At 40.6% G+C, this 20,198-nt stretch overlaps 1 protein-coding gene across 2 annotated transcripts in view; it reads left to right on the top strand.

The window, feature by feature from the left end:
* The first annotated feature begins 262 nt into the window (after window positions 1-262).
* Window positions 263-20,198, top strand: part of DPY19L1 (dpy-19 like C-mannosyltransferase 1) — a 95,320-nt gene continuing 75,384 nt past the window's right edge. For both annotated transcript variants that reach the window (XM_065939101.1, XM_065939102.1), the window contains exons 1-3: window positions 263-654; window positions 17,368-17,392; window positions 18,021-18,108. In XM_065939101.1, coding sequence (XP_065795173.1) covers window positions 357-654; window positions 17,368-17,392; window positions 18,021-18,108 — 411 coding nt within the window. In that variant the 5' untranslated portion in view covers window positions 263-356. The remainder of the gene's footprint in view (window positions 655-17,367; window positions 17,393-18,020; window positions 18,109-20,198) is intronic.

Below are 20,198 nucleotides of genomic sequence, written 5' to 3' on the forward strand. Positions count from 1 at the left end.
GTTGGCCGGCCGGGAGCGCGCGTCCGGAGCGGAGGGGCGGTGGGAGCGGGGCCGCGGCCGCTCACAGTGTCCCCGCCCCCGCCCCCCGGCGTTCCGCGGTCGCCGTGACAACCGGAGCGGCGGCAACGGCGGCAGGCGCTCGAGTCCGGCGCCGCCTCCCGGCCGCACCGCCAGCAGGCAGCCGCCGCCCGGCCTTGCAGCTCTCTCCGCCTCCCGGCTCGCGGGGAGGGACCGGCCCGCCCTCCGCACGCCCGCCCGCCTGCCGGAGAGTGAGCGGCGCCGGGGCCGCCCCGCCAGCCCGGCGTTTCCCGGCCGCCGTCCGGGCGCGCGCAGCGAGCGGGCGCGACTATGCCAAGATGGTCTTGCAGGCGCGGAACAAGCACCGGGAGGCGGCCCCTAAGCCGCCCCAGCCGCCCCGCGCCTCGCAGTCACCGCTGAGGGGGTCGCCAGATGTCGGCGCCGGGGAGCCCGGGCCCGAGCGCGCGCCCCCGTCCCCTCGGCGCAAGGGCGCCGCGGGCAGGAAGGGGCCCAGAGCCGAGTCCGCCGCGCCACCCGCCGGGGGCGGCCTCGGGGGGCGCTTGGCGGCCGGGCTGCGCGGGGCGCTGGGCCTGCGGCGCTCGGGGCGCGGCCGAACCTGGACCACGCTCCTGCTAGGTGAGCAGCCCAGCGCGCGGGCGCCGCCGGGACGCGGAACTTTGAGGCGCGGGCCCCCTCTACCCTTTCTCTCCGCTCTCCTCCGGCTTCCGCGCCGCCGAGCTCCGCCGGTCGGTCCCCGCCAGTTTGCAACCCTCTTCGACTTTTCCTGGGACGTCCTTACCTCTTCTTTCACTCCCCCTCCCTCAGGCTCAGCCTTCCTCACTCCCTTCCTACTTGCTCTGCTTAAAAAAAAAAATGGCCCCGAGATCAACAGCTGCCCGGCCTGGCTGCGAACTGGCGGGTCTGCTCTAACCAGACTCAGGCGCTGTTGATTGGCGCGGACCGGCCGCCTTCCCGTTATCTCGGCCCCTGTCCGGGAGGATGGTTTGCTTTGGGTTGGAAGCGATTCTGCTGAGCTCAAAGCAAAAGCTCGTCCGCTGTTCTGTAAAGTTGCTAAACTTATCATTGAATTTTAGCGTGCCTTTTTCGTCTTGACTGCAAACACAGCCGATGGCACTTTGTTTGTGGTTCCCCTTCGCAAGTACTTTTCAGGTCGCGCTGTGTTTGGGTCGCCCACCCTGGGACCCTGCTGACCTAGCAATGATCGGTGTGGAGGGCTCTCCTCCTCATCCACTGCATTGACCGATCGGATAATGTGTGATGATGTGCTGAAAAAATAAAGTTGAAACATTCGCGTGTTGTGGAACGACTTTAGGTTTCCTTTGTTTCCTGATTGACATTCTGATAAGGCAAGTTCCAGCAGTTTGAAAGATAGGCCTGATTTTTCTAAGTCAGCTAGTAAAAAAGCTGTAACACTGCCTTTCCTATACAATGTCGTTAATGGACTTTGGCTACTGAATTATTTAACTCTTTGTCCTTTCTAATTCCCTTAGTGACGTCAAAGAATTTGGAGTTCAGTATAGATCAGGGAGTATAAAATATAGCATATCAGCCTCCCTTGAGATCACAGGCATCACTAGAAGCCTCTAAGTTATAAAAAGCCACAGACATCACACACACATATTTTAATGGGTACAGATAGGTTGATATTACTATTGGGGCACTTTTTTTTCTATGATAGATTCAAGCTTAGAACAATTCAGTATTTTCAGTATGTTTCTTTTTTCAGTAGTGAGCATGAAAAATCTTGTCAGCGTGCAGGTTAGATAAATTCACCTTGGGGAGGCAGCATGGTACAGTGGATGAGACAGAGGCTCCTGATCCAGCTCAAGGTGTTTAAGTTGGTTAAGTTTGAAGTTATTTCCTTTGTGAGTGTTGCCTTCTCTGTGACATGGGTTTATCACCTGCCCTCCTTACTCCAGGGCATGTCCTGAGGAGCAGAACTCAAAGGAGCTGGGTACAGCATATCTAGACACTTTGTATCAAAGCATTTAACAAGTTTTAGTTGCTATTATAAAAGCGCATGCATGATACTGATTTGATATCTGGTGACAGGATGAAGGGGGCTTCACTGGTAGCTCAGTGGTAAAGAATCTGCCTGCAATGCAGGAGCCACTGGAGACCTGGGATTCAATCTCTGGGTCTGGAAGATCCCCTGGAGGAGGAAATGGCAGCCCACTCCAGTATTCTTGCCTGGAGAATCCCATGGACAAAGGAGGCTGGTGGGCCACAGTCCATAGGGTCCCAAAGAGTTGGGCAGGCCTGAAGCACACATGCACAACAGGATGAAATTACATCCACCCACACTAGCTGCTGTAAACATTAACCACTTCATAGCAAAATATGGAATGGTATCACCCCTTCAGGGAGGTTATAGTAACAAATCATAGATATCTGTTGCCATTTTTGTGCATATTTTCTTTACTCCTAATTGCATTTCCTTTGAATCTTATATTGGATGGCTTATATTTGGATCTAGTAATGCTCAGACCTAAGTACAGTTTTATATTACTACAGCAATGTGGCACTTCAGGTATTAGAAGGAGGTACAGTGAAGGTCCCACAGTTTTGGATGTACTTTGAGTACTGGCCATCAGATGGATGGAGGTTGGATGACCAGACCAAGGTCTAGAGACTTTCTGTCCTTGATAGCTGTTTACATGAGGCCATAGGGCAGCTTGAAAGATGGTTCTGGAGAATAGTCAGACCTGGGATGCTTAGTTCTTTCTCTGGATCTGTTCTTTAAGATCCTATAAAAAGGAGCAGGGCTTGGGCATTTTTGAAGGCTGTCTCATTTCACTCTTCTTTCCCCCCCACAAATCAGTGAGAGTTGAGCTGACATGATGTGGTTTTTTAGTACAGTATTTTGCTATGACAAAAATTGCTTCATTTATGTTTTGAAAGAAATTTTAACCATTTGGGGCTCCCTGATAGAAGCACAGCTTTTAAAGAGAGACTGACTTGGGGTTCCTAGGAGTGGGAAACTCACTTCTTGTCAAACTGGCCCTTTCCACTGTTCAGCAGTCTAAGCTCTGTTAAAATTCATTTTATTAAGCATGTCTTTCTTTTAGGCACTGTTTACTCTTTCATGGTAACAGTCATAAAGAAGGTTTTTGAAATGTTTATTTTTAGAAGTTTTAACCCAGTAGCTCCCTTTATCAGCCAGGGGAGGCAGTGGTGTAGTAGAAAAAACCATGACTGTATCTCCAACTTTTTTGACCACAACCTTCAGTAAGCAACACAATTGCCACTAAACCTGCTCACACTTGTGAAAATCCAACCCTGTACATTTATGCGTCTGTCTGTCAAACTATTTGTGTATGTCATTGTCCTGGCAGGAAGCAGATTTAATAAGTGGCCTGTTTTCAGAAGTATGAGCAGGTTGAAGGAACCCGCAAAGGACACTGAAGCACCCAGGGATTGTCACCAGTGGGAAGATGCCACCACTTCTGGACCTGAAGTGGAAAGGGAGCTCCCTCCGGAGCTGAACCCAGGGAAAACTGTGCAGTGGGGGCAGGATGACCCACGAGGAGGGATCCCAGACTCTGCCCACCCTCTGGTCTCCCCCTGGTGCCTCTCACTGGCTGGCCAACTTTGGCAAGGGGCCCAGCTGAATCATTGTGTAGCGTTGGCCTCCTGGGGCTGGGAACAGGGCAGAGAAGGGAGGAGAATGAATTTGAAAAGGGAAGTGGAGACTAAGGATCAGTATGTACACAATATTTCAAGTTAAAAGGTCATGTACTCTACTCACCCTGTAATATACAGTATACCCTGATTTTCTGTTCTGTCCTTTTTCAAAAAATGCTGTTTGTAAACAGCCTTAGAAGAACTGTTTGCTGATTCTGTACCTGTTTCGAACTTGTTGGTGCCTCGATTAAGCATGTAGCTTCTCTGAGTCTCAGTTTGTACACATATTAAAATGGGAGACCTGGACTAGACTAGTTCTCAATCTGGCTGTATACTGGTGTCATCTGGAAACTTAAAAAAAATCCTGATAGCTAAGCCACGGGTCAGACAAACCAGAATGGGGTGGGATGATGTGGAAGGAAGCATCAGTAGCTTTAAAATCATGTTCTGCTTCCCTTTAGGAACAGTCTGTCCCTCATCACAGGCTTCCCTGGACCACAAAGAGTCCGGCATGACTGAGCATCTGAGTATCTGTGTCCCTCATCACAGAGCTGACATTCCTACTTGGCAGCAGTCCCCTGGAACTAGTGTAACTGCCCCTCCCCTCTTTTAAATGTGGGCACAGACAACAAAGTTTACTAAGGTTTCTTCTAATTTCTATTGTTTTCCCAACATGGACTGTGGGCTGCCATTTATCGTCTGATATGTCTGTTGTATTACCTGGAGATTCATGGAGATGGTGAAGACTAGGGATGTGATGAGAGGACAGATTTAAGGGAGAAGGTCAAGATTTCATTCTATCTTGGGACATGTTACCTTTGAGACATTTGTGAGAAGTCCAAGTACAAATGTCAAGTAGATGAGGGACATAAAAGGGCTGAGTGGGAACCTAAATAGGGAGTCTTCAGCAAATGGGTGATACTAAATAAATTCTTGGGAATTCATGATAGCATTTCTGCATATGTGAGGTTCACTGTGTACCAGGCATAGTTTCAGATACTTTAGATTAACTGACTTATCTCAAACTCATTTAACTAGTAACTCAGTCTTTACCGTGACACTGATCGTCATACCCATTTTACCAAATGGGGGATGTGAGGCACACAGATGTTAAATAACTTGCCCAAGGTCACCCCTAGAATGTGGAAAGGTCAGGACTTGAACCCAAGCAATATGGCTCCAGAGTTCATGCTCTTAAACACTATTTATAAACATTATAGTTAATCCCATAAAAAGCAGTCCTGTTTCATAGGGAAGATCAGTTCTCCATGGATGATCTTTCATTATTCATAAATCATTGAGCAGGAACAAGTTTAAAAACTGGAAGAATTAATTTTTAGAGTACATAAATCTACAACTATTGTAACTTTTATTTTTGCTTTAATACTAATTTTCTTAGCATTATTACTATCTCCTGCCACACGGCCGCCGCCCCCGCCCCGCCGCAAGTGCATTTAAGAGATCATATATCTTCATGTTTGCCTGGCTTATTTCATCATATTTGACTTCCTTTCCAAAGTAACAAATTATCAAGTGTGTTTTTCAGTACTTTCACTGCATGTAATTGATTCTTGGATGGCATTTTATAATTTTAATCATAGTAGCAAATGTTAACCTAGTAGCATAGTTACCAAAATCAGTCACAGAAATTCTGAGTGATTCATTGTAGTGACCAAGGATTTATCTTCCAGTTTACAGTTCAGTTCAGTTCAGTTGCTCAGTTGTGTCCGACTCTTTGTGACCCCATGAATCGCAGCACGCCAGGCCTCCCTGTCCGTCACCAACTCCCAGAGTTTACTCAAACTCATGTCCATATAGTTGGTGATGCCATCCAGCCATCTCATCCTCTGTCGTCCCCTTCACCTCCTGCCCCTAACCCTTCCCAGCATCAGGGCCTTTTCAAATGAGTCAACTCTTTGCGTGAGGTGGCCAGAGTTCTGGAGTTTCAGCTTCAGCGTCAGTCCTTCCAATGAACAGTAGCACCAACTATATCTTAAAATGCAGTTTATAAATCACTTGGGCAATAACTTGAAAACTTGCCATCTTGACAGATTTTTATTTTGATTTTATTTTGAGAATATTGTTTTAATTGAGAAGGATGAGGATTTATTTTTATTTTCACACCAGCTCAGATTTGCCTAAGAACTCACTGCTCTGCATTGTGTTTTCCTGTTACTTCCTAACAGTAACCACTGCTTTTTGCCCTGCAGCCTTTCAGTGCTGCAAATGTCACACACAGCTCAGACTCTTTCCCCCACGTTTTGATACTAATCATAAAGTACTTGCATAACTAGCAGAGTGCTACTGTTTTCTAGTATGTTTAAAAGTTTTTTTTTTAAATAAGATCGTTTTGCCAAAATTTTACTTTCATATTAGGTTCAAAGCATTCGTTAATGAAAGAAACCACTTGTTACTCACAAATAAACAGTTTCAAATTTTTTTCCAGATTATTTGACTTAATTTAAATGTATAATCATTAAAAGAAAAATAGAAACAATAGAAAGAAGTAACAGCGTATACCTCACCAAATTTGGCCAACCTACACCCAGACTGGAGCAGTGCTGGGCAGCCCAAATGACAGCAATCTGGAGTCCCAATTGGGCAAAGGTCCCAGGCAGGGTCCTCTCCACGAGTGAGACTTCAGATTGCAGCTTTGGGAGCTCCTGCTTATAATCTCAGCTGCAAACTGATTTCATGCAAAAATGCAGCTCTGCTTTAACTATTGCTATGCTGTTTGTTTCACCTTGTGAGACATAGGATTTCGTTAGACACTGAGGGGTTGGCCAGACCTCCAGGGGCTCAAGAGTTCCAAGACCTACTCCCTTTCTTATCTAAAGTGCTTCCTGATTTACAGTGCTTGCTCAGGCGGCCTGAGCAAGACTGCCTCCATTTTAATGTCCCTAACAAAAGACCTGATTTCTTACTTCTCTCATCTTTGATCTCCTTGGAAGTTTCATGAAAATCTAAAACTTAAAAGTTAACTCCTAGAATTTTATATGTGAGGAAACTAAAGTGAGACAGGTAAATGGCCTGACATCTCTTGTGAATTCACTGAATGAATTCTGAGATTAAAGTTAAGGTGTCTTGGCTTCTTGGGGCTTCCCGGGTGTCTCAGTGGTAAAGAACCTGCCTGCCAGACAGGAGACTCAGGATCCATGGGTCAGGAAGATCTGGACATGGAAATGGCAATTTATACCTGTATTCTTGCCTGGGAAATCCCATGGACAGAGTCACCTTCTAGGCTATAGTCCATGAGGTCGCAAAGAGTCAGACTGAGCAACAATGATCTTGACTTGTTTGGTACATCTGTTGAATTGTAGGTTTCAGATCTACAATCTAAGGCAGCTGTCAAAGATACTGTAATGGGAAGATGATCTCATATATTCTAAGACCTAATAACTTTTTTAGCAAGAGTTCTACTTTGGTGGCTTATGTTCATTTAGGGAATTGCTCTGTTTGCTAAATCCTTATGGTCAACCTGTCAGCCTCCATTTTGTGTTTGCATAACTGCTTTTTTTGGAAACTACTATATTTTGAATTGTTTTTGATTGGTTGGTTGGGATTGTCATTAAAAAAGCAGAGCAAAATATTAAAAATCAGTGTCATAGTTTTCTTAATCATTTAACAGATAAGCAAAATGTGCTACCCAAGGGCAGTTTGAAATTTGGAGAGAATACATAGCGTTGAGAATCCATAGCTGTAACCTTAAAACTTAAATGGCTTATTGATTAGTGAACTTGTTAAAATCTCTTGCTTCATATGATGGGCCTGGGGGTGTACTGTGTATATATGGATCTTTTTTTTTTTTTTCTCTCTAGGGAAGAGATGCAGCTTCTACATTTTTCCTGTTAGATTTACTAAAGCTTTACAGTTTCACTATGATTGCTCAGAAGCATTTAGTGAGCCTACCATATTATTTCAGGTGTATATTTTATCGCTACTTGTTCTTTAAAAACTGAAATGCATTTTTTTCAGTCAAGAGAAAGTTACTTTATTAAAATTGCTAATGTAAGTTACTGTTTGATTTTTAAAATATTTTTGTCCATGTTATGTGAGGTTATGATTTTAAAAGGAAGTTAGAATTTATTGCTTTAAAAACACATGTATTGGGTAGTTGTTGTATTAAGTATTGTGTACTTTAATATATGTATATACATAAATATTTTTAATACTTGGCATCTTCCCTGGTGGCTCAGACAGTAAAGATTCTGCCTGCAATGCAGGAGACCCAGGTTCAGTCACTGGGTTGGGAAGATCCCCCAGAGAAGGGAATGGTTATCCACTCCAGTATTCTTGCCTGGAGAATTCCATGGACAGAGGAGCCTGGTGGTCCATGGGGTCACAAAGAGTCAAACACGACCAAGCGACCAACACACTTTAATATATGTGTATACATAAATATTTTTAAAGTGTGAAAATTTACATTGTATAATTCTCTGTTTAGAAGTCTAATTTTTTACTGTTTGGGGGTGGTGGTATTTACTGTCCATGTTCTGTTTTCATTCACTTCTAAGTAAACCTTTGTCCTTGATTTTTAAATTATTCCTCAGGAGTTTTCTCCTTTATGTCAGTACATCCTTTTGGTTAAATGTGCTTATTTATTAGCATTTCTTCTGTTTGAGCTTCCAATGAGAAGAAAACCAGAGTCATGAAACCCAGGCTCTCCTGGAAGCCTTGATTTATCCCAGTCATGTGACCTTGGGCCTCATGGGAAAATAAGAGCCATTTTTTGCCTCAAAAGGAGTTCTGGATCTTTTTGCTTAATCTTTGAAAGTGCTCAGTGAACTACAACTGATAAATAGTTGTTAGGTTTATTTATGATAATTGAAATTTCTTAGTTTTTCCCTAACTCTTGTAAGATACTATTTTGCTCAGTGTCAAATATATGGAGCAGATTCAAGTTAACTATGGTCAACCTTACAAGTATAATTACATAGACCACTGTGAATTCTTCATCTTATCTAGGAGCTATATAGTTTTCTTCCAGTCATGACTGAATTTTAAAATAATCCTGCCTCTCACTTTGAGAGGCGATGTCTTATTAATCAATTGAGTGCATTTTTGCCTACTGAACCAAGAAAACAAATTAAAAGGGTCAAACCTGCCAAGGCTTTTAGTTTGGGGAACAGAAAGATCCAAAAGAAAAACAAAATAATCATGGAGGTCCTTTGGAGAATATGAAGTCCTTATTAGTGTTAGTAGTTGTAGCTGTTTAGTCACTAAGTTGTGTCTGACTCTTCGCGACCCCATGGACTCTAGCCCATCAGGCTCCTCTGTCCATGGGACTTCCCAGGCGAGAATATTGGAATGGGTTGGCATTTCCGTGTTCAGTGGATGTTCCCAACCTAGGATTGAACCTGTGTCTCCTGCATTGGAAGGCCGGTTCTTTACCACTGTGCCCCCAGGGACGCCCCCAGTTGTAGCTATGCAGAGTTATTAAATGCTAGGAGTAGAGATAACCAAGTAAAAACCCTCATTTCACATTTGATGAAAGTGAGACTGAGGCTAAATAAGTCATATGAAATCCAAGGAATATTTCTTCTTAAGGATGTAAAAAATAATTTGATTCTTAATTCTTTCCCTTTCTTAATTATAATTCTCAGCTGTCAGGATTTTGACAATTTTTCTTTCAGAATACCTTTTGAATTCATGTTTCCCTTTTCATAATAAAAACTGTTAAAAATGTAGCTTTCCAAGCCCCAAGTGATATCTATTGCATCAGCATCTCTGAGAGTGGGGGCTCAGGAATGCAGGCTTAACATGCCCCACCGCCACCAGTGTTTTCATCCGTGGTTGCGGTGAGAATCATCCCCAGTACTGGACCTAGCAATGTCCAGAGCTCCGAGATGATTCCAGTGTGCTGTCAGTGTTGAGGCATTGCCCTTAGAAGTGTTTATAAATCAGCTCAGGGGCCTGGGGATCTGGAATGGGACCTGAGAGTCTGAATTTCTGATAAGCTCCCAGGTGACCTAATTATTGCTAGAAAACATGTGGAGTACAAAGCAGCCAATTCTTACATTTTGTGAACAAGTATGATATTTTGCTCCAGCCATTTCTGTACCAGTGATAATTAACCTTGATTGTATATTAGAATCATTCAAGTATTGAAATAAAAAAATCTGGAGTTTCAGATTTAGGAGCCCTGGATTAATACCCAGACATCTCTAGTTTTATTTAGCAACACTGATGTTTCAAATGCAATCCCAGGGTTTAGATCACTTTTGCTCTATGTTGCTGCTTTATGATGTTCTTTCTGAATCTTGCTCTGTTTCTTTACTGACTGAAAGTGCTTCTGAACCTTTTTTTGTATGTCGTGGTACACATAAAAAATGATAATGTTCATGTGGTGTGAGTGTGAGAATAAATGATCTCTTCAAAATGTAGAGATTTCTGGCCCAGGGGGCACTCTGCTGGCTCCCATTCTTGGTACCATTGGTTGAGCAGCTATGACAACGCCCGCCCACCCCCCAACCCCTCACCCCTGGTGTTCATCGAGCTCTGAGAGCCAGACACCCTGTATATATAGTGAGTGAGCCTTCAGCTGATACCTCATTATTGTCAATATCATGAGTATTCTGTATCATCAATATTAGTGAAGGGATTCTTCTGCTGTGTTGGATCAGAGTCCACATCCAGCTTTATTGTAGCTGTCTTTTGGCTACTCAACATAAATCCTCACCTCAGTTGTAATCATGTTCTGAAATCCAGCCTCTCCCCCCACTTCTGCCCACCCAATCCCACTTTAATAAACCTTGCCCTGCGTGGCCATTATTGATCTGCCTTCTCAGATTTCTTACAGTTCATAGACTTTGTGCTATTTGCTTGGGTGCGGGTGTTCTCTCATTATTTTATGTACCTAAATCTTATCTCTCAAAGATTTTATCTTTAAAACCGCAGATGTTAGCTTATATTTCTTTAATGTTCTCAGTTTCTAGGAAAATGTGTTGCGCACCTAAGTGGTATTTAGATACTTGTTGACTTTAAAGCATTTTATGACATACAAAATAGGTGCTAGAAAGAAGGAAGGAGCTGAGCCTGAGGTATACATGACTGTTTTCTCTTTCCCAGACTGGGTTCTAAAGAATGTCTTTTTCACTTATTAGTTTACTACATGGAAACTGGGCTTTGATTTATTCTAGGTACTATAGATTACAAGCATAATTTCTTTCAGTATATTAATTTTGTTATGTGTATTTTACCTTCACATAATGAGAACCCTTTGAGCACTTTGGAATGCTTAGATTCTGTCCTTAGGTGTTTAGGTGTTTTACTTGAGTATATTCTCTAATTTCTCTTATATGGTGGTAGTCTTTTAACAGCTCAAGCCATTGAGGTGCCAGGCGTGATGCTAGAAGATGTAGATATTAAGATGAATTAACCATTTTACCTTCACATAATGGGAACCTTTTGAGCAGTTAGGAATGCTTAGATATTATCCTTAGCTGTTCAGATTCTTTACTTGAGTATATTCTCTAATTTCTCTTGCCTGGTGATAGTCGTTTAACAGTTCAACCCATTGAGGTGCCAGGCATGATGCTAGAAGTTGTGGATATTAAGATGAATTAACCATAAGCTCAGTCTCAAGTACTCTAGCATACGGAACTGTGATAAAGTAACTTTGGAGGAAAGTTTTTTACTTTCGCTTTAGGTTTGAAGGATTCATCAACAAAAGAAAGCGTGCCTTACAAACACATAAACAATTTCAACTTTTTATAGATTATTTGACTTAATTTAAATATACAGTCATTAAAAGAAAAAAATTAGAAACAATAGAAGTAACAGCATTGTTGTTCAGTCGCTGTTGTGCCTGACTCTTTGAGAGCCCATGAAATGCAGCACACCGGACTTCCCTGTCCTTCACTATCATGTATGTGAAACATACATGTGTAACAGCACATACATCACCAACATCCAGACTTGAACAGCGCTGGCGAGTCCTGAATGACAGCAATCTGGAGTCCCAATTGGGAAAAGGTCCCAGTCAGTGGCCAGACCATTGGTGAGACTTCAAATTGCAGCTTTGAGGGATCCCACTTATAATTCCAATGCACAAACTGATACCATCATCAGTTAGCATGCAGAAAAGCAGCTCTGGCCTTACCGTCTTTTACAGCGCTGGCTTGTTTCATCTTGTGAGTCACAAGACATCTTAGACCCTGGGAGCAGGGAAGAGGGGGTTGGCCAGACCCTCAGGGGCTCAAGAAAATTCTAAGACCTACTCCCTTTCTTCCCTAAAGTGCTTCCAGACTTGCTGTGCTTGCAGGCAGGCATGGACTCTGGGCAGTGTCCAGGGAGGTCAGAAGCAGATCAGAGGCCTGCTCTCCTACTTCTGAAGCCTGAACAAGACTTCCTCCATTTTAACTTCCCTAACAAGGTATAATGAACTTTCCTGGTGCCTCAGCGGTAAGGAATCTGCCTGCCAATGCAGGTGACACAGGTTCAATCCCTGGGTTGGGAAGATCCTCTGGAGGAGAAGATGGCAACCCACTCCAGTATCCTTGCCCGGGAAATCCCATGGACAGAGGAGCCTGGTGGGCAATCTGTGGGGTCGCAAAGAGTCAAACACAACTTAGCGACTGAACAACAGCAACAATACAACAAGCAAGGTTTAATAGGTATGTTGGCAGGACAGGCTTCTCAAAATACCACTTTTGAATTCCTTTAGCTTTGAAGGAGGAATTAAGAGTTTTCAGGCATATAACATAATTAAAGTGAAAGTCGCTCAGTCATGTCTGACTCTTTGCGACCCCATGGACAGTAGTCCACGGAATTCTCCAGGCCAGAATACTGGAGTGGGTAGCCTTTCCCTTCTCCAGGGGATTTTCCCAACCCAGGGATCGAACTGGGGTCTCCTGCATTGCAGGCGGATTCTTTACCAACTGATCTATCAGGGAAGCTATCAGGAAGCATCATTAAAACGCTAGGTATTTCAGAGGATCGTTGCCCTATGCAGCCTGTGTGAAGGGTGTGTGGTGGGATTAACCAGAAAAAGGCCAGAATGTGGGCTCCATGGTGTGAGCTATGGGAAAGCCAGTGGGACTTCAGACATGGGGAGGAGATGCTTAAATCTGTACGTTTAGAAATTGACTTCTTTCTCCAGGAGAGACTCGGTGTGAAACTGGTAGATTACTTCCTAGTGACTTCAGCTTCTGAAAAGAAACTTGTAAACTCTGAATGGTCCCTTGAAAACAACTGTTAGTAATATTAGGAAGAGGTTGAATATGGAACTTGTCAAGATTGATTTGAAAATCTCATCCAGTGGATTTAAGAAGAGTTCTTAACTTCTTTTTATGTCATTTTGTCACTTGGGCATTAGGGAGGCCAAAACTGCAGAATGCTTTAAGTACGGATTAACCTCAATTTAGGAATAAGTTGTATTTTTAAATTTTGCAAGTCATTTTGGACTTAGAATGTATTTCTCCATATAAATATTGTTACAAGATGAAGTCATCAAATGCATGCAGATCGAAAGGGAGGCAGCTCTGTCACTGTGGAGAGAAACTGAGGCTTGAGAGGGAGGCTGGGTCCAAGTTCTTGCTTTGGGGGAAATACCGTCTCAGAGGCCCAGTTTTTCATCTGTAAAATGAGAATAAATACAAGATTGTTGTGAGACTCAAATTGAGAGAGCTTGTGAAGGAATTCTGAGAATTAAGGCAAGTACTAGTTATGAAGTCCACATGTAAGGGATTCAGTGTAGGGTAGATGGGCAACCGTAGTCGTGGCTGGAGCTCTGTGGCTGGCAGGTCATCACAGAGGGGTGAGGGGAGCCACGGCACCCTGGCTTCATAGCGTCACAGTCTTGCTTTCTACCTTGAGAATGAGGAAGAGAGAAAGGACGGTGGGTGTCCAACCTTAGTGTGCAGGGTCTGTGGAAGAGACCGGGGCTTCTGAGTCACCTGCTAGGGCAAGGCGACCTGGAGGAAGGGAGAGACTGCGAGAGTTGGGGAGAGAGATCTGGGGGATCTGCTGGTTGGAGAGGGGATGGGATTTAGGAGCCCTTGAGGACTGAGCAGAACAGTGTGTTATAACCTCCTGTTCTGTTTCTTTCTCCGTTCCTTCTGCCCTCCTTAGGGCAGTGAAATGATGCAGGCTATGCATGGGGTGGGGAGCAACACGAGGCACCTCCTCTGCACTTTCTGAGCTGTGGCTGGACAGAGGAGTGTCAGTGGGAGCAGAGCCTATCGGGCCTCTGGAACTCTACTGTGCTGGGGTTTGGAGCACCCCTAAGCACCTGGAGGCTTAGGCAGCAGGACTGTTTTTGAAAACAAAGCAATTACATGCACACTGTGTTTGTGTGTGTGTGTGTGTGTGTATTGCTAGCTCTCAAAGTATATCCAACTTTGGTTTATTATGTGGACATGATTTAGGATTATTTAATTTTCCCTCTTATATGCATTAATTCAGCATTTGAGTCGGCCTTTGTTTTCAGCTTCTTGCTAAGTACTACTATGGTAGAATTCAGTAAAACATTGTTTCTCCCCTCAGGGAATTACATTCTATTTTGTTTAAACAGGATTCTAATAACTGAAGAAGAATAATTTTCAATGAAGAAGCAGCTCAAATCCTGTAAGGCTGAAAATTGATGTAATGTGACATATAATCTGGTACGAAATTTCTTTAATCAGAAAATGGAAGGAGTGGCCAGTTTAGTTTCAGAGTGTTGGTAATTTGTGTGCTTCCAGCAAAACTTAAGAGCCTTACAGAATTCTCAGCCACAGGATTGCAGTCTTTTGAGTTAGATTACAAAGCAAACCTTCACTCTTTGAACACCATTTTTCTTATAGAATAGTTTTGGATTTTTTGAAAGTTTTTTTTTTTATGTTCTGATTTTTAGAATGACAAAAATAACATATGTGTTAAACTGGAAAAATTGGTTATCAATTTTGTGACACCGCCAAAAGACTATACACAGAATTAATAATCACCAGAATATATTTAGAGAAAATCATAATCTTTTCTGTAGGCAAGAAGGCATGAAAAGCTCTTTGGGGATGCTTTAAGAAGTTTTTGTCATTTTATGTCTTTATGCTTAAATTATGTGCTCACAAGGCAGTATCTGCTTTACTTACTGGGGTTTTCATTTTCAGATGACATATACATAGAAGTTATCTCAATTGAATAAATTAAAGCATAATTCTATACTTTTATATAAAAGTAGCTTCTATAAAATATGCTGCCCTTATCAACAGATGAATTGTAGCTTTTTTTTTGTTTTTGTTTTTGAATAATAAAAGAATGATGAAAGGGGAATAAGATACTTTAGAGTAGTAAGGAGGCCTTTGTTGCAGCCCCTCTGTCCTCCACAAGAGGCCACACAGTACAGGGGTCTTAGGTCAGAATTCCTGCTTCCAACTTCCCTTTCTCTGTTTATCCGCTTAGTTTCTTGGGCTAGTTTCTAAAGTTCCCTGAGAATCAACTTTTTATCTGTATGTGTGCTGTATGCTAAGTCGCTCAGTCCTGCCGACTCTCTGCAACCCCTTGGACTGTGACCCCATGGACCGTAGCCCTCCTCTATCCGTGGGGTTTCCCAGCAAGCATACTGGAGTGGGTTGCCATTTCCTCCTCCAGGGGATCTTCCCCATCAAACCTGCACCTCATGAGTCTCCTGCTTTGGCAGGTGGATTCTTTACCATGAACCACCTGAAGCCCTTATTATTTGTATACCGGGAAGCCTTGGTACTTAACACATAGGATGCTTGTGAGGACTTATTATGTTAGTTCAAGTAAAGCACTTAAAAATGCCTGGCAGGTAATAAGAATTCAGATGTTAGCTGCTTTATTACTACTACTGCTACTAATTAACTTTTGTTATTGTTAGATTGAAATGAAAGGAGGAATTTAAAACATTGGGCAGATCATAAATCAACCTTGGAAACTGAAAGAGGGTCATTCAGATGCCGAGAAATCCAAAAATTGCCTAGTGCTGCAAGGATTGAATTAAAGGAAGGCACCAAAAGGACTTTGTGTCTTCTTCCTTCTGAGGAATTATAGTATTCTGAGGGAGCAGAGAGCTGATGATCTTGAAAAATCATATGTATTACTGCAGAATTGTGAAGGTCAGAGGCTAATTTAAAGGCATAATGTAAAATGCATTTCTGTTAAAGTCACCAGAATACTGTTTGCCCTCTTTTACCAGAATTACTTAGTATTATTCTAGAAGTTTATCATTATTGTCAGATGGGAAGAATAAACTAATAGTAAAATTATTAAACGAACAAAATTATCTCTTTAAAATATTGCTTAAAATGGAGAATTAGAGATGATAGGCAAAAAAAAAAAAACACTAAAAGAATCAATTGTATAGCAAAGGAAATACATTACAAATAAATACACTTCAAAAATAAATACATTAACAATATCAAGTGAAGTATAATGAAAACAAAATTTCATGTTTATTAGCAGGGGAAAAAGTGTTAAAACTCCCAGGAAAGACTTAATAAGAAATATGAGTTAAGTTTATATTATTAGTTCTACTGATAGGAGTTTTGTCAGGGGCAATTGAAAAGAGAGTTGGAATAATTGAATCTATATGTTTATGGATAATAACATATATGTGCTGTAAACATGTAGATTCTTCCCATATTTATTTATGAATGAAATAAAAGTTATAATCTCTAAGGGATTACCAAAGTGTAAGTGTAATAATTCTTCAGTATGATAAAGGTGGTATTTACATTCTATGACAGAAGAATAATTTATTCAGGACATAATAGGTCATTAAGAAAATAAAGCCCAAATTTTATTATGGTGGTATGACATCTTTAAAGGAAGTGGATAGTAGATTGCTCAACAAGAAATCAAAGTTTCAAAAGATCAAAGAACACTTGACAAACAAATGTCAAATGACAAACCTAGTTAAATATTTGTAGTTTCATGATCTAGAAAGAGTAACTCTTTGTCTTTTGTAACCATTAGTATCTTTTAGGTAAAATGAACTTTAAAATTTTTAGATAGAAATACCTCTATAAAAGTAAGACAATAAGATCTGAGCTGCTTGTCTTTCATTTCTAAGAGTATTTCATAGTTGGTTTCCTTGTAGTTACTTAATCAGAAGCCTACAGTAAGATGAATCTTGTGATATAAGAATACTGAATGGTGTTTTCCTGATTCTTTTTAATGTGTTCTTTGTACTTGAACAGAAGGCAAATTATTGATTCTTGTATGAGACTGGTTTTATTACCAGTTTTTCTATTTTCTTTCTTCACCTCTTTTTCTTCCTGTTTTATTTTAAATTTGTTTAAAAACATTAAAACTTATTATAAAAATTCAGATATTGCAGCATGTATTGAAGTGATAGTTGCTTTTTTCTATCCTTCTCCAGTTCTGTTCCCTGAAGTTACCATATCTTTATTCTTTTGCCTCTCACCATTGGTTCTATCCTTCTCTTGCAGTTGAGTTTGTGGAACTTTCCATCTGAAGATTTCTTGTATGGTTGTTGGCAAATAATATTAATAGCTCCTCATTTATTTTGTTGAGTGAATGAAAATTATAGCTATATGCTTAATTCTTTTATAATTTACTCCATTGGTATTTTAAGCAGAGCTCTGGGACTTTTTTTGAAGAGTCCCTGTTCTTTATCCATTCCCTAAGAGTTCAGGATTTACAGTTCCCAGACTTTATCATGTTTATCTTTGTAATGCTGTTCTGTAAGGTGAAAACACTTTTAATGCTAAAATAATGGTTTACGTTTCTTTTTTTTTGCAGCTGCCTTTGCAGCAGTGTTGCACTGGTAAGAACGTTTTTCTCCTTGGTATATTTTAGGCAGATGTTTACAGACTATTGTCCTATTTGTCATATATATATATGAATAATTCCAGTATAAGGATGAATGTATATTATATGCAGCAAACTAGTATGAAAATGTAGTTTAATTGATAAATCAGAGCCAGAATAATGCAATTTTTAATAAAAAAGAGATCTATTATTAATGAGGTTATATTTGAAACTCTGCTTAACATTAATATAGTGTTCATATTGAGAAGATTAAGTTTTTTAATCTTCTGGATAGAAAGAAATATGAATTTCATAAATCAGACATTTCTGAAATAGTAACCCAATGACATTTATAGTTTAATCTACAATTTTATTGTATTTGGCTTATAATATCATTATTCTGGTTCATTCTAATTTTAAAATCTAATTTGAATGTGTTTTCTTATAGAAAGAAATTTTAGTGGAAGTATAAGATATATTGAATGAAAGAGCAAATATGGATACTGTTGTGTTTGAGTTTTATCACAAAATCAAGTGCAAATATGTAGAGTATTAATATTTTATTTTTGCTTTTAGAGTTTCTTTTAAAATTATACTTAGTACCAGTTTCAACACTGTTGCTTTGTTACTGTTTTGTTTTACAGGAGTCATATAACACACCTCTTTGAAAATGATCGTCATTTTTCTCACCTCTCAACATTGGAAAGAGAGATGGCTTTTCGCACTGAAATGGTTAGTTTTCATGTAGTATTTTATTGTAGTAGTTTAACAATCTAAATATTTTAAGATTCTTATGGAAATTTTCAAAGATATTTTAAAGTAGAAAGAGTAGACCCAATTCCCCCTACCCATTCCTCTAGCTTCAACAACTGAGGACACACAGTCATTTTTATGTTATCTACATTTTCATATACCCATCTCTTTTTAAAGGAAACCTCAGATACCATATCATTTCATCTGTAAATATTTTTCGTGTATGTCTCAAAAGAAAGGACTTTTTTCTTAACCTCAGTATCATTGTCACAGTTGAAAATATTGAAGAACAGTTACTTAATATCATCAAATATCAATCAGTGTTTAAATGACCTGGAGGAATGGGCATTTACTAACCATAATAACTCCATAAAGAAGAACTTTTGGTGTTCTTTTCGAGCTACACTTTATACAGGAAAGACAGGAAAATGCTTGATACTTTCCTTCTATTACAACTTTTCAGAAAAGTAAATTGCTTCTCTAGCATCTTTTAATGGTGACAAGCAGAGTTCTGTCTTTGGGTGTACCTTTACGGCCTGATAGATTTTAACAGATTTCTTAAACTTACCTGTCTTTCGCTGGTGAGAGCCCTTGCAGTTGGCTCTGTGATTCCTTGATATGGGTGGGATTCCCAGATGGCTCAGTGGTAAAGACTGCCTGCCAGTGCAGGAGATGTAAGAAACATGGGTTGGATCCCTGTCCCTTTCCTCTCGGGGAGATCCCCTAGGGTCTGAAATGGCAACCTGCTCCAGTATTCTTGCCTGGAAAATTTGATGGACAGAGGAGCCTGGTGGGCTGTATAGTCAGTCCATGGGGTTGCAAAGAGTTGGAAATGATTGAGCGTGTGTGCATACACACACACGTGTACACACATTCACTCTCCTTTATATGACCTCACTAGTGTTCTGTAGCTTCCTTACTTTCTGGTACTGCAAGACATTTCCTTTCCAGACCTGTAATCATCCAGTATTCTAAGGAGCCCTAATTCCTTCCAGTAGCAAATGGTATTTAGAGACCACAATTTTGGTGATAGAGGTGCTCATTGCTAGTATTTTATACTGGATTGGCCATTGTGTCTAGGCCTTTTTAGTAGATAGAATTAGGAAACAATTTTTTAAAAAGAAAAAATAAATTATTAATTTATATTTCTAAATTCAAATTTAGGATTAATTACTTTTTGGATACTAAATTTGTATCTCTTCTGTCAACCTGAGAATCTTGGTTTCATATTACCTATATTTGAGAAATAAAAGTATCAAATATATTGTTAAAAATGATTACTAGAAATAATTTAAAACTTGTTTGTGGTTTTAGTTTTGACTTTAATGTATATTCAACTAGGAGTGTACAGTAAAATTACTGTATCTTAAATTTGTTTGAAGTCCTTTCCCAATTTAATAAATCTTATATATATTTTTAAATATTTAGGAATATAAAATTTTTTGTTTTTAAATTTTAGTTATATAAGATATTTACATGCTTCCAAAATCAAACCTATAAACAAGGTAGGTTGTAGTTTCCTGGGGGGCTGTCATAACAAAGTACTTGTACCTTTAAAAAGCAGAAGTTTATTTTCTCACAGTTCTGGAGGCCAGAAGTCTAAAATCTAGGTGATGGCAGGAACATGTTCTCTCTGAGACTTCATTCTGGTTCTCATGGTTCTGGCAATCCTTGACTTGCATTGTAGGTACCATGACTCCAATCTCTGCCTCTGTCTTCATGAAGCATTTTCCCCTATATCTCTGTTTAAATTTCCCTCTTATTATAAAGATACCAGTTATATTTCATTTGGAGTCAGCCCTTCACATCATGTGGCCAAAGTATTGGAGCTTCAGTTTCAGCATTAGTCTTTCCAATGAGTATTCAGGATTGATTTCCTTTAGGATTGACTGGTTTGGTCTCCCTGCTGTCCAAGAGACTCTCAAGAGTCTTCTCCAGCACCGCAATTCAGAAACATCAGTTCTTTGGTGCTCTGCCTTCTTTGTGGTCCAACTCTCACATCCATCTGTAGCTACTGGTAAAACATTTTTTTTCCTCAAAATGGGAGTACTACCACTGTCCCTCTCTCC

The sequence above is a fragment of the Muntiacus reevesi genome, chromosome 6 (assembly GCF_963930625.1).
Source record: "Muntiacus reevesi chromosome 6, mMunRee1.1, whole genome shotgun sequence".
Classification (NCBI taxonomy): domain Eukaryota; kingdom Metazoa; phylum Chordata; class Mammalia; order Artiodactyla; family Cervidae; genus Muntiacus; species Muntiacus reevesi.